Here is a 12,045-nt window from a genome sequence, read left to right on the forward strand (position 1 = left end):
GGTACTGTGCCTCGGCAATAGTATAGGACTGGAGCTGCGGCAAGGGGCTGTGGGCTTGGGAGTCCTTTAAAGATATCAAAAGGTTTGGGAGTGACGGATGTGTTGTCTGTTGTGGAAGGGCATTCCAGAAGAGGGGTAAAGTACGTACAAAATCTTGTATATGTAAATACCAGGAGGTCATTCTAGATTGTGATTGGGTTATCTGGAAACTAGTGAGGAGATGTAATTAAGTCGATCAAAGCAAAATCGCTAGATGTATATGGTTACCTTTATTATATCTGCACTTTTCTCGCAATCAAAGTACAAATAAGCCCCTCAGAATGGAGCATAATCGATTATCTGCCGATCTGCTAAAATTATCAAAATGAATGGTTCATCGACCAGGAAAATCAGGTAATGTATGGCAACCTTTATTCCAGCATTATTAGTGAATGTGGATTCAGATTTCAAGCTCTTGTGCCCAGTGTGGTGGTGTCAGGCAGGGTGAGAGCAGGCAGGCAGGCAGAGTGGTGGCTGCAGTAGTGTGACAGGAGCACTGGTTGGCTGTGTGACAGGCTAAGGGAGACACAGACAGCACTAGAGGGTTTAGATTGCAAGCTCTTGTGCCCAGTGCGGTGGTGTCAGGCAGGGTGACAGCAGGCTGGCAGAGTGGTGGCTGCAGTAGTGTGACAGGAGCACTGGTTGGCTGTGTGACAGGCTGAGGGAGACACAGACAGCACTAGAGGTTTTAGACTGCAAGGTCTTGTGCCCAGTGTGGTGGTGTCAGGCAGGGTGACAGCAGGCAGGCAGAGTGGTGGCTGCAGTAGTGTGACAGGAGCACTGCTTGGCAGTGTGACAGGCTGGGGGCGACACAGACAGCACTGGAGGGAGGAGAGACATTTCCATACAATTATCAGGGGTTTCAGATTGCAAGCTCTTGTGCCCAGTGTGGTGGTGTCAGGCAGGGTGACAGCAGGCAGGCAGGCAGAGTGGTGGCTGCAGTAGTGTGACAGGACAGGAGCACTGCTTGGCTGTGTGTGTGACAGGCTGGGGGAGACGCAGACAGCACTGGAGGGAGGAGAGACATTTCCATACAATCCTCCCCTTCTCTCTGCCTCTCTCTAGGGAGACGAGCTGGGCTTCCACAAAGCTGAATGAGGCTCTCCAGTTCCTCCATTCATTCCCAGCCCCCTCCCTGATGCTGGAGGCACAGCCCGGCCACTGACTGAGCAGCGATGTACGGTAAGCGGCTTCTCCTCTCCGTCTTCATGGCTGGTAGCAGCATTGTGCAGGGCGGGCAGCAGGGCATGCATGGGGCGTGATGGGTGCTGTACTGTACACACAGCCAGCGTGGGGGCATTGTGATCAGAGGCAGCCCAGCACCATGCACAGTGATCAGCAAGGCAGGAGTGAGGGGGGCTGCATTGTACAGAGTGAGGGGGGCTGCATTGTACATAGAGTGAGGGGGGCTGCATTGTACATAGAGTGAGGGGGGCTGCATTGTACAGAGCGAGGGGGGCTGCATTGTACAGACTGATGGGGGCTGCTATGTACAGAGAGTGAGGGGGGGCTGCATTGTACAGAGAGTGAGGGGGGGGGGGGCTGCATTGTACAGAGAGTGAGGGGGGCTGCATTGTGCAGAGTGAGGGGGGCTACATTGCACAGAGAGTGATTGGGGCTGCATTGTACAGAGAGTTAGGGGGCTGCATTGTACAGAGTGAGGGAGGCTGCATTGTACAGAGAGTTAGGGGGCTGCATTGTACAGAGAGTGAGGGGGGCTGCATTGTACAGAGAGTGAGGGGGGCTGCATTGTACAGAGTGAGGGGGCTGCATTGTGCAGAGTGAGGGGGGCTGCATCGTGCAGAGAGTGAAGGGGGCTGCATTGCTCAGAGAGTGAGGTGGGCTGCATGGTACAGAGAGTGAGGTGGGCTGCATGGTACAGAGAATGAGGGGGCTGCATTGTACAGAGAGTGAGGGGGCTGCATTGTAGAGAGTGAGTGGGGCTGCATTGTAGAGAGTGAGGGGGGCTGCATTGCACAGAGAGTGAGGGGGGCTGCATTGCGCAGAGTGAGGGGGCTGCATTGCTCAGAGAGTGAGTGGGGCTGCATTGTACAGAGAGTGAGGGGGGCTGCATTGTACAGAGAGTGAGGGGGGCTGCATTGTGCAGAGAGTGAGGGGGCTGCATTGCTCAGAGAGTGAGGGGGGCTGTATTGTACAGAGAGTGAGGGGGGCTGCATTGTACAGAGAGTGAGGGGGGCTGCATTGCTCAGAGAGTGAGGGGGCTGCATTGTACAGAGAGTGAGGGGGGCTGCATTGTACAGAGAGTGAGGGGGGCTGCATTGTACAGAGTGAGGGGGGCTGCATTGTACAGAGAGTGAGGGGGCTGCATTGTACAGAGAGTGAGGGGGCTGCATTGCACAGAGAGTGAGGGGGCTGCATTGTGCAGAGTGAGGGGGGCTACATTGTACAGAGTGAGTGGGGCTGCATTGTACAGAGTGAGTGGGGCTGCATTGTGCAGAGAGTGAGGGAGGCTGCATTGTACAGAGTGAGGGGGGCTGCATTGTACAGAGTGAGGGGGGCTACATTGTACAGAGTGAGTGGGACTGCATTGTGCAGAGAGTGAGGGAGGCTGCATTGTACAGAGTGAGGGGGCTACATTGTACAGAGTGAGGGAGGCTGCATTGTACAGAGTCAGGGGGGCTGCATTGTGCAGAGAGTGAGGGAGGCTGTATTGTACAGAGTGAGGGGGGCTGCATTGTACAGAGTGAGGCGGGCTGCATTGTACAGAGTGAGGGGGGCTACATTGTACAGAGTGAGTGGGGCTGCATTGTGCAGAGAGTGAGGGAGGCTGCATTGTGCAGAGAGTGAGGGAGGCTGCATTGTACAGAGTGAGGCGGGCTGCATTGTACAGAGTAAGGGGGGCTACATTGTACAGAGTGAGGGAGGCTGCATTGTGCAGAGAGTGAGGGAGGCTGCATTGTACAGAGTGAGGGGGGCTACATTGTACAGAGTGAGTGGGGCTGCATTGTACAGAGTCAGGGGGGCTGCATTGTACAGAGTGAGGCGGGCTGCATTGTACAGAGTAAGGGGGACTACATTGTACAGAGTAAGTGGGGCTGCATTGTACAGAGAGTGAGGGAGGCTGCATTGTACAGAGCTTGCGTGACACCCATGGTTGGGGGTGGCTGCACTGAACAGAGCTGGTCCAGCACCCTTAGTGTTACACACGAGTGCTATAGCATCCTCAGAAAGTGAGGGCGCTGCATTGTACAGATGTGTTGTGGTACCCATCCCAGAAAGAGTGAAGGGGGCTGCATTATACGGATGTGATGTGGCACCCACAGAGAGTGTGAGGGGTTTGCAATGTATAGAGAGTGAGGGGAGCTGAGTTTCTCTTGGACCCACAGATGGTGAGGGGGCTGCATTGTATAGAGCCAGGGCCGGTTCTCTCATGAAGCAAGGTGAAACATTTGCATCAGGCGGAGATTTCAGGGGCAGCATTTTTGTACTGTGTGTACCTTCCTGTGGAGGAATGGAGTGGCTGAAGGGGAGCAGTTTGTTTATTACTAACTCATAGCCAACCAGTGTGCTATTGTGTTGAGCTGCAGCATGTCATGTAAGAACATTAATGAAGCAGAGTAAATTGTCGGGTGCTGGGGGTGCATCCTCACAAGTTTGCCTCAGGCAGCAAAATGTCTAGGACCGGCCCTGTATACAGGCATCCAACACCCACAGACAGCGAGGGGGCAGCTTTACACAGAGGTGCTGCAGAACCTAAAGAGAGTTAGGGGGCTGCAGTGTATAGAGGAATCCCACTATTCAGAGAGGGGAGGGGGGGGGAGCAGCGTATAAAGGTTGTATATAACAGCTGTGCCCCCATTGCTGTAACAGCTGTGCCCCCAATAAGCAGGGGATTGGTGTATGCAGCACAAAGCCAGGGGTTCTTCCCCGAAAGCCCCGCAGGAAGTCCCAGCATGGAGACATTACTGGAGCTTCAAGGGGGTCACATGACTATCTAAGGGTGGGAGGACTCAAATGTGTGGGGCCATTTATAGTGGTAGGTGGGCAGACCTAAAAGGGAAATTATATCTGTAATAGCTGGAGGCGCAAACTACGCTGCTCGGGGCAGGAATGCGCACGCCATCTTTCTGGACATCGCGCTCCCCATCTCGTCACGCGCGCTCCACCCTGCTGCACATGCGCGCCATGCATTTAGGCCTTTTTCACAGCGCGACGTTAAAGTCACACATTAGAAAATGTTTTAAAGTGGACTAACGCACAGCGATATTAAGTCTGTGCAACATTCACAGTGCACACGGTGCGTTGTGTGTAACGTGTACCAATATTTAGGAAGTGCTGCATGCTGTGCGTTTAGCAATAAATCTGCTGCGTTGTGTGTGTTGCACATGCTCAGTAATGTTTTTTTTTTTAATGTAACGCATGCGCCGTTTTCGTTCCATCACTGTGCGACGAAAACGCCGCAACAAACGCAGGGCTAAAGAATGTACTATAACGTCCAAGTTATAGTCTTTCAATCCGTTGCATTAGGGGCACGTTATGCGATCTTAACGTCGCATCAAACGCACCGTCCCACTGTGAAAGAGGCCTTACAGTGAGATGGACATAGCGCCGCACTCAATCAGTGTGGGGGGCGGAGCAGCAGGGGGCGTGTATATGACAAAAGGACATACTCACACAGTGGCCTGCTTGGAAATTATTATAGATGGGAGTTTTTGTTTTGTTTTACTAATTCTGGTCAATCTTGGATTTAGTAAGGATAGGTCAGTCCTTATAATGGGTGCTACCTGTATCTGCAATAGTACATAATGTAGGGAGATTAGGACCCGATCCCGCAGGCCACATTTCAGGGCAAAGGTTGTAGAGACATGTTGCTAGCCTGCAGGCTAATGATGTGTTCTGTTGCTGTGCAGGGGGACATCGGGCACGGCTGTACTCACTAGATTCTGTGTGAACAAGGCTTTATTCGCTGACCTTCCAGCAATCCTAGAATATGATATTATCCAGGCAAGAGTTCCGAACTCTTGCTGCTCTAGTTCCCATACAGTGCGCCACATTGTGTCATCGACACTGTGACCCCGCTTAGTGTGACCCCTGCTCAGTGTGACCCCGCTCAGTGTGACCCCGCTCAGTGCGACCCCCTCTCAGTGTGACCCCCGCTCAGTGCGACCCCGCTCAGTGTGACCCCCGCTTAGTGTGACCCCTGCTCAGTGTGATCCTCCTCAGTGTGACCCCGCTCAGTGTGACCCCGCTCAGTGCGACCCCCGCTCAGTGTGACCCCGCTCAGTGTGACCCCCGCTCAGTGCGACCCCGCTCAGTGTGACCCCCGCTCAGTGTGACCCCCGCTCAGTGTGACCCCGTTCAGTGCAACCCTCGCTCAGTGTGACCCCGCTCAGTGCGACCCCCGCTCAGTGTGACCCTGCTCAGTGCGACCCCCACTCAGTGTGATTCCCCTCAGTGACTTGAAAACTGTTAGCCTGTGTTATTTATGGCAGCCTGCCCCGATGTTTTGGAGCTCCATGTGGTCTATAGGATGGTCTGTATTTTATCTGTTGAGCGTTGCGTCACATAGAGATCACTGTGACATCCATATTTGCTGTGTGTGTTACTTAGTAGTGGACATTGTAGTATCTGGATGTCCCTGTATGCTGTTTATTTCCTGTATTTCTATATCATTGATGTATTATGTGCTGCTCTGTGATCTGTACCATAAGTCACAGTAATATACATAAGCTCCCTGTGCTGCAGAGGATCTCCTATGCCAGCAGTGCTGTGTTTGGGGAGAGAGCTACTGTGGGCCCCGCTGGATAAATTGCTGCCTGGATAGACGCCTGGCTGGGGATGACCAATAACCGTGCAGAATAGGTCAGCTGTAGTGTATGGATTCAGACACAGCGCAGAGTATCTGCAGAATGAATGGTAATGCCAGGAGTGTCGACAAGATGCCTTTGTTTTTGGTGCATCTTTCTTGTCAATCGCCTAACCTCTAGGACGTACATGTCAAACGGCCCCACTGTGGGCCAAACCTGGCCCTCGGAGCCATCGGATTTGGCCCTCTGGTGGTTCCCCCACTTTGAATTATGTTTGGCCCATTCTAGACCACCAGATAAGCTATATTGGAGGGTGAGTGCTAAATCACCAGGGAAGCCATATGGTGAGAGGGACAGCACTAGATACCAGGGAACTGTATAGGAGAGGGAAGGGGACCACTAGACACCAGGGAACTGTATAGGAGAGCGAAGGGGACCACTAGACACCGGGGAACTGTATAGGGGAGGGAGGACCAATAAACATTAGGGAATTGTATAGATGAAGGACGGAGGACCACTAAGCATCAGGGAACTGTATAGGGGAGGGAGGGGGGCTATTAGACATAAGGCAGTCTTTGACTGTTGTAGTATGATCCTCTGCCTCTAATACTTTTAGCCACAGACCATGAACAAGCATGCGGATCAGATGTTTGACTGAAGTCTGACTAGATTACATGCTTGTTTCAGGTGTGTGATTCAGACACTACTGATGCATGAAAGATAAGCAGGACTGCCAGGCAACTGGTATTGTTTAAAAGAAACTAAATATGGCAGCCTCCATATGACTCTCACTCCAGGTGTCGTTTAACCTCTGCCGGATAGTGTACTGGTCAAGGGCACTGCCTTTGATAAGCGTGACCAAGGTTCAAATCCTGGCGTCAGTACCTATTCAGTAAGGAGTCCTTGGGCAAGACTTATAATGCTAACTTTTCCACATCTTATGCTTAGTTCTCAAAATCCATACTTAACCCTATGATACTCGTGTTTCACTGTCCGTTTTGTCTTCGCTGTCTGGCGCCCAATTTTTCCTTCTGTAGCCAATAGGTCGTGGAGCAGATGGCAGCAGCGCCTGCTGATGACACAATGCTAGAGCCCTCCAAGCCTGCCCACCCCCCCCCCCCCTCCCCGGTCAGTAAGTCAGGCCCAGGCATTGAATCCTGCGCTTGGCAGGTCAGTACATTATCCGCTGTGTCAGTATGGCTGTGTGGAGACAGCAGGTCCCCAGCTGGACAGTGACTGGCACTCATGCTCTCTGGAATGTGTTGATGTAATCTGCTGTCATACCAACGCACTGACCTGGCATGACTCTTATCTGTGGAGCTGTGTTTACAAGGGAACCCTGATCTTTATTGCTACATGCATCTTCCTGTCCTTCTGTCATCACCTTCCCATTATAGAGTGCAAATTACTCAGCCCACGTCCCTCATCCAGCGGGGGAATGTTATTGCTGCTGTTTGTGGATTGTATTTTGGGCAAGGTGCTACACTGCTGAGAATTCACTTACAGGACATGTCCAGCCTTTCCAGTTTTATGTTTGATAGTCCACGTGACCAAATTGCTGCAAATAGTGTTGATATTGGGTGTTAAATATTCTGGGAAAATATTTTTTTCTTTATTTGTTTAGTGGGCTAAAAGGAACTTTAAAACAGTGTTCCTCAACATTATTACATCATGTGCCCCATAAAGAAAGCTGGTATTTGCCAAGCTAGCCCTACTGTCATATCATCATAGTTACATAGTTACATAGTTATTTTGGTTGAAAAAAGACATATACGTCCATCGAGTTCAACCAGAGAACAAAGTACAACACCAGCCTGCTCCCTCACATATCCCTGTTGATCCAGAGGAAGGCGAAAAAACCCTTACAAGGCATGGTCCAATTAGCCCCAAAAGGGAAAAAAATTCCTTCCCGACTCCAGATGGCAATCAGATAAAATCCCTGGATCAACATCACTGGGCATTACCTAGTAATTGTAGCCATGGGTGTCTTTCAACGCAAGGAACGCATCTAAGCCCCCTTTAAATGCAGGTATAGAGTTTGCCATAACGACTTCCTGTGGCAATGCATTCCACATCTTAATCACTCTTACTGTAAAGAACCCTTTCCTAAATAAATGGCTAAAACGTTTTTCCTCCATGCGCAGATCATGTCCTCTAGTCCTTTGAGAAGGCCTAGGGACAAAAAGCTCATCCGCCAAGCTATTATATTGCCCTCTGATGTATTTATACATGTTAATTAGATCCCCTCTAAGGCGTCTTTTCTCTAGACTAAAGAAACCCAGTTTATCTAACCTTTCTTGGTAAGCGAGACCTTCCATCCCACGTATCAATTTTGTTGCTCGTCTCTGCATCTGCTCTAAAACTGCAATATCTTTTTTGTAATGTGGTGCCCAGAACTGAATTCCATATTCCGGATGTGGCCTTACTAGAGAGTTAAACAGGGGCAATATTATGCTAGCATCTCGAGTTTTTATTTCCCTTTTAATGCATCCCAAAATGTTGTTAGCTTTAGCTGCAGCTGCTTGGCATTGAGTACGATTATTTAACTTGTTGTCGATGAGTACTCTTAAGTCCTTCTCCAAGTTTGATGTCCCCAACTGTATCCCATTTATTTTGTATGGTGTTAGACCATTGGTACGACCAAAATGCATGACTTTACATTTTTCAACATTGTATTTCATCTGCCATGTATCTGCCCATAAAGCCATTCTATCCAGATTCTTCTGCAATATGTCACTATCTTCCTGAGAGTTGATGATTCTGCACAATTTTGTATCATCTGCAAAAATAGCAACATTGCTCACTACTGCATCTACTAGGCCATTAATAAATAAATTGAAGAGCACTGGACCCAGTACAGACCCCTGTGGGACCCCACTGCTAACAGTCTCCCATTTTGAGTACGATCCATTGACCACAACTCTTTGTTTTCTGTCCATTAGCCAGTTCCCTATCCATGCACACAGACTCTTCCCCAGTCCTTGCATCCTCAACTTGTGCACCAGACTTTTGTGGGGAACAGTGTCGAAGGCCTTTGCAAAGTCCAAGTATATCACATCTACAGCATTCCCAATATCCACATTAGCGTTCACTACCTCATAAAAGCTGAGCATGTTAGTCAAACAGGACCTGTCTTCAGTAAACCCATGTTGATGCTGAGAAATAAGATTATTTTCTACTATGAAGTCATGTATAGTATCTCTTAGTAACCCCTCAAATCGTTTGCATACAACTGATGTTAAGCTTACAGGTCTATAATTTCCTGGATCTGATTTTTTTGCCCTTCTTAAATAATGGGAAAATGTGGGCTGTACGCCAATCCACTGGGACTCTGCCAGTTGAAAGAGAGTCACAAAAGATAAGATAAAGGGCTTTATCTATAACTGAACTTAATTCCCTTTGGACCCGAGGATGCATGCCATCCGGGCCAGGTGCCTTGTCTACTTTTAATTTATTTAGTCTTGCCTTCACTTCTTCCTGTGTTAAGTATTTAATATTAGAGTTGGAAGATTGAGACTCTTCTGCATCTGTAATTTGCAACAGTGCTCTTTCCTTTGTGAAGACAGTAGCAAAGAAAGCATTTAATAACTCTGCCTTACCTTGGTCATCCACCATTGAGTTCCCAGCCTCATCCTTTAGGAGTCCTATACAGTCAACCTTTCTTTTTTTAGAGTTAATGTACTTGTAAAACTTTTTTGGGTTAGATTTGATATCCCTAGCGATTTGATTTTCAGCTTCGATCTTTGCCTGCCTAATTTCTTTTTTACAATTTTTATTGCACTCCATATAATTGCTTAGTGCAGCCTCGGTCCCCTCCTGTTTTAGGACCTTATAGGCGTTATTTTTCCTCTTCATTTTATCTCTAACCTTTCTATTCATCCATAGAGGCCTTTTTTTATTTCTAGACATTTTGTTTCCATATAGGATATACATACTACAATATTGATTGAGAATAAGTTTAAAAGCTTGCCATTTCCCTTCAGTGTCCTTCCCTTGTAGTACATTATCCCAGTTCACCAAACTTAGTGCCTGCCTAAGGTGATTGAACTTTGCTTTTCTAAAATGCATAGTTTTAGTGGTCCCGCTGCCCCGTGGCCTATCAGTCACCAGATCAAACGTTATCATGTTGTGATCACTATTTCCCAAATGTTCTTGAACCTGCACATTTGATACATTATCTGGTCTATTAGAAATGATCAGATCCAGTAACGCATTCCCCCTAGTTGGTTTAGTTACCATTTGAGTCAAGTAATTGTCCTGTAGTGCTGCCAGAAATCTGCTGCTTTTACCAGAATGGGTAGCCTCAATACCCCAGTCAATGTCTGGAAAGTTGATGTCGCCCATAACTATGACCTCATTTTTACTTGCAGCTTTTTCAATCTGCTGTAGTAATCGCAGTTCTGCAGCTTCATTAATAAGAGGTGGCCTGTAGCATACCCCAATAAGTAATTGGCAACTTTTATTTTCACCATGAATATTTACCCAAACGGACTCCACCTCTTCGCAATCTTCCTCCATCTCATCGTTGAGGACAGCTGTAAAAGAACTCTTAACAAAGAGACAAACCCCTCCACCTTTTTTCCCTGTTCTATCCCTCCTAAACACATTGTATCCTTTTAAATTAGCTATCCAGTCATGGCTTTCATCCATCCATGTCTCGGTTATTCCCACAATGTCATAGCCTTTGTCATTCAGAATGAACTCTAGTTCGTCTATTTTATTTGCAAGCATTGGTTACCATGCACTTTATATTTTTACCACCACATTTACCAATTTTGTTTACATGAAATGGGCTACTTGAAGTTTTACCAATATTTACAATATTTACACTGTCCCCACCCCCCTCTCCACCCCCCATAATGTTAGGCTCCCACTGTCTTTTTACCTTATCTTGTCTACATATTGAGACTTTATCCTCCCGCCTCCCCCCAGTTTCTAGTTTAAAGTCTCCTCCAACCGTTTAGCCATCTTCTTCCCCAATGCAGCTGCACCCTCCCCATTAAGTACGCCTTGAGGAATACCTAATAAAAGGGCACCTGGAAATGTAGGCGCCCAGCAAAGCCGATAGAAGAATATCGTTAAAGTTCCAGACATTATACTATTAAAGTGTAAAAAAAGTATCGTAAAATATCGTATTAAATACCAATATTTTATTATAGATAAACCTAACCCTACTCTCACACAGAATTCCTAACCCCCTCCTCCCCGCACAAACACCATACCTGACGCCTTAAACGATAAGTTCGAGGAGGAAAAAAAAACAGTTCTGCTTACCCGGGGCTACCTCCAGCTCCTGGCAGCCAATCTGTCCCTCGCTGCAGCTCCAGTGATCCCTTGCCGGGCCGGCATCTACTGTGCCTGTGCAAGTTACAAAAGAGTGCTAACTGATAGCACGGCCGTTTTTGCACGAATTTTCATGCGCAAAGTTTCACGCGAAAATTCGGGATTACGTGAACCGTGAAAATTAGCGCGAAAACACCCATGCTATCAGTTAGCACTCGTTTGTGAATCAAGCCCTAAATGTTAATAGGAAATCCTGGATTATTATTTTTTTTAAGCATAAATATTTATTTAACTTATAAGAGGCTGAAGCCTCCCCCCTACCCCCAAGCTTTGCATGCTGCGAAACTAGTACACAGGCTCCCTGAACCAAATAAAATTGCAAAAGTGATATATTCCGCATCCCATTGACTTTCATGAAGTCTGGAGGCTTAAGTGCTTGCTGGACTTTTTTTTTTAACACTTTCATGCAACCTTTTTGCCGCATGTTTACCGCACGTTTAATGGCTGTTTCCGCATCTTTTGTACCGCATGCGGAAAACATGCAGAAAATTTTTGTGAATGCGGAGCGAATGCGGAGTTTACCACTGGCGGAAATTTTGCAGTAATATTTTGCGGTAATTTGGCTTCTTTGAGAATAGAGCCCATTGTCTTGCTTGCTCAGTTCAGCTGTCCCAATAAGTCATGTGGTTTACCGCCTTTGTTTGATTAGCAAACAGGTGCAACTCTCCTCTTCTACACAAAATAATATGTCGTCATGTCTTAGAATTTTTCTTTTCCAGTTGCTTCCAATATGCTTTGAAAGATTGCTGAAAACAGCATTTCTGCTGCAGAAAACACTGTCTGTTTTGGTGGCTCAGGGCTCGTCTACATCATGAGGCGCAGATGGCCGTGCGATCGGAACACAACGCGTGCGATCGCACGTCATCTGCGCCGCTACGGGCTGCGTTGCTGATCC

General features: G+C 47.9%; 1 protein-coding gene across 8 annotated transcripts in view; it reads left to right on the plus strand.

Annotated features, from left to right (window-relative positions):
- Nucleotides 1-12,045, plus strand: part of EFR3B (EFR3 homolog B) — a 417,050-nt gene that overhangs the window by 167,052 nt on the left and 237,953 nt on the right. The window contains exon 1 of one of the 8 annotated variants that reach the window (XM_068280085.1): nucleotides 1,068-1,221. The exons of the other annotated variants lie outside the window; for them this stretch is intronic. Within the exon in view, the coding sequence (XP_068136186.1) occupies nucleotides 1,215-1,221 (7 nt within the window). The 5' untranslated portion in view covers nucleotides 1,068-1,214. Of the gene's footprint in view, nucleotides 1-1,067; nucleotides 1,222-12,045 lie in introns of those variants that run through there. 8 annotated transcript variants of the gene reach the window in all.

The sequence above is a fragment of the Hyperolius riggenbachi genome, chromosome 4 (genome assembly GCF_040937935.1).
Source record: "Hyperolius riggenbachi isolate aHypRig1 chromosome 4, aHypRig1.pri, whole genome shotgun sequence".
Classification (NCBI taxonomy): Eukaryota; Metazoa; Chordata; class Amphibia; order Anura; family Hyperoliidae; genus Hyperolius; species Hyperolius riggenbachi.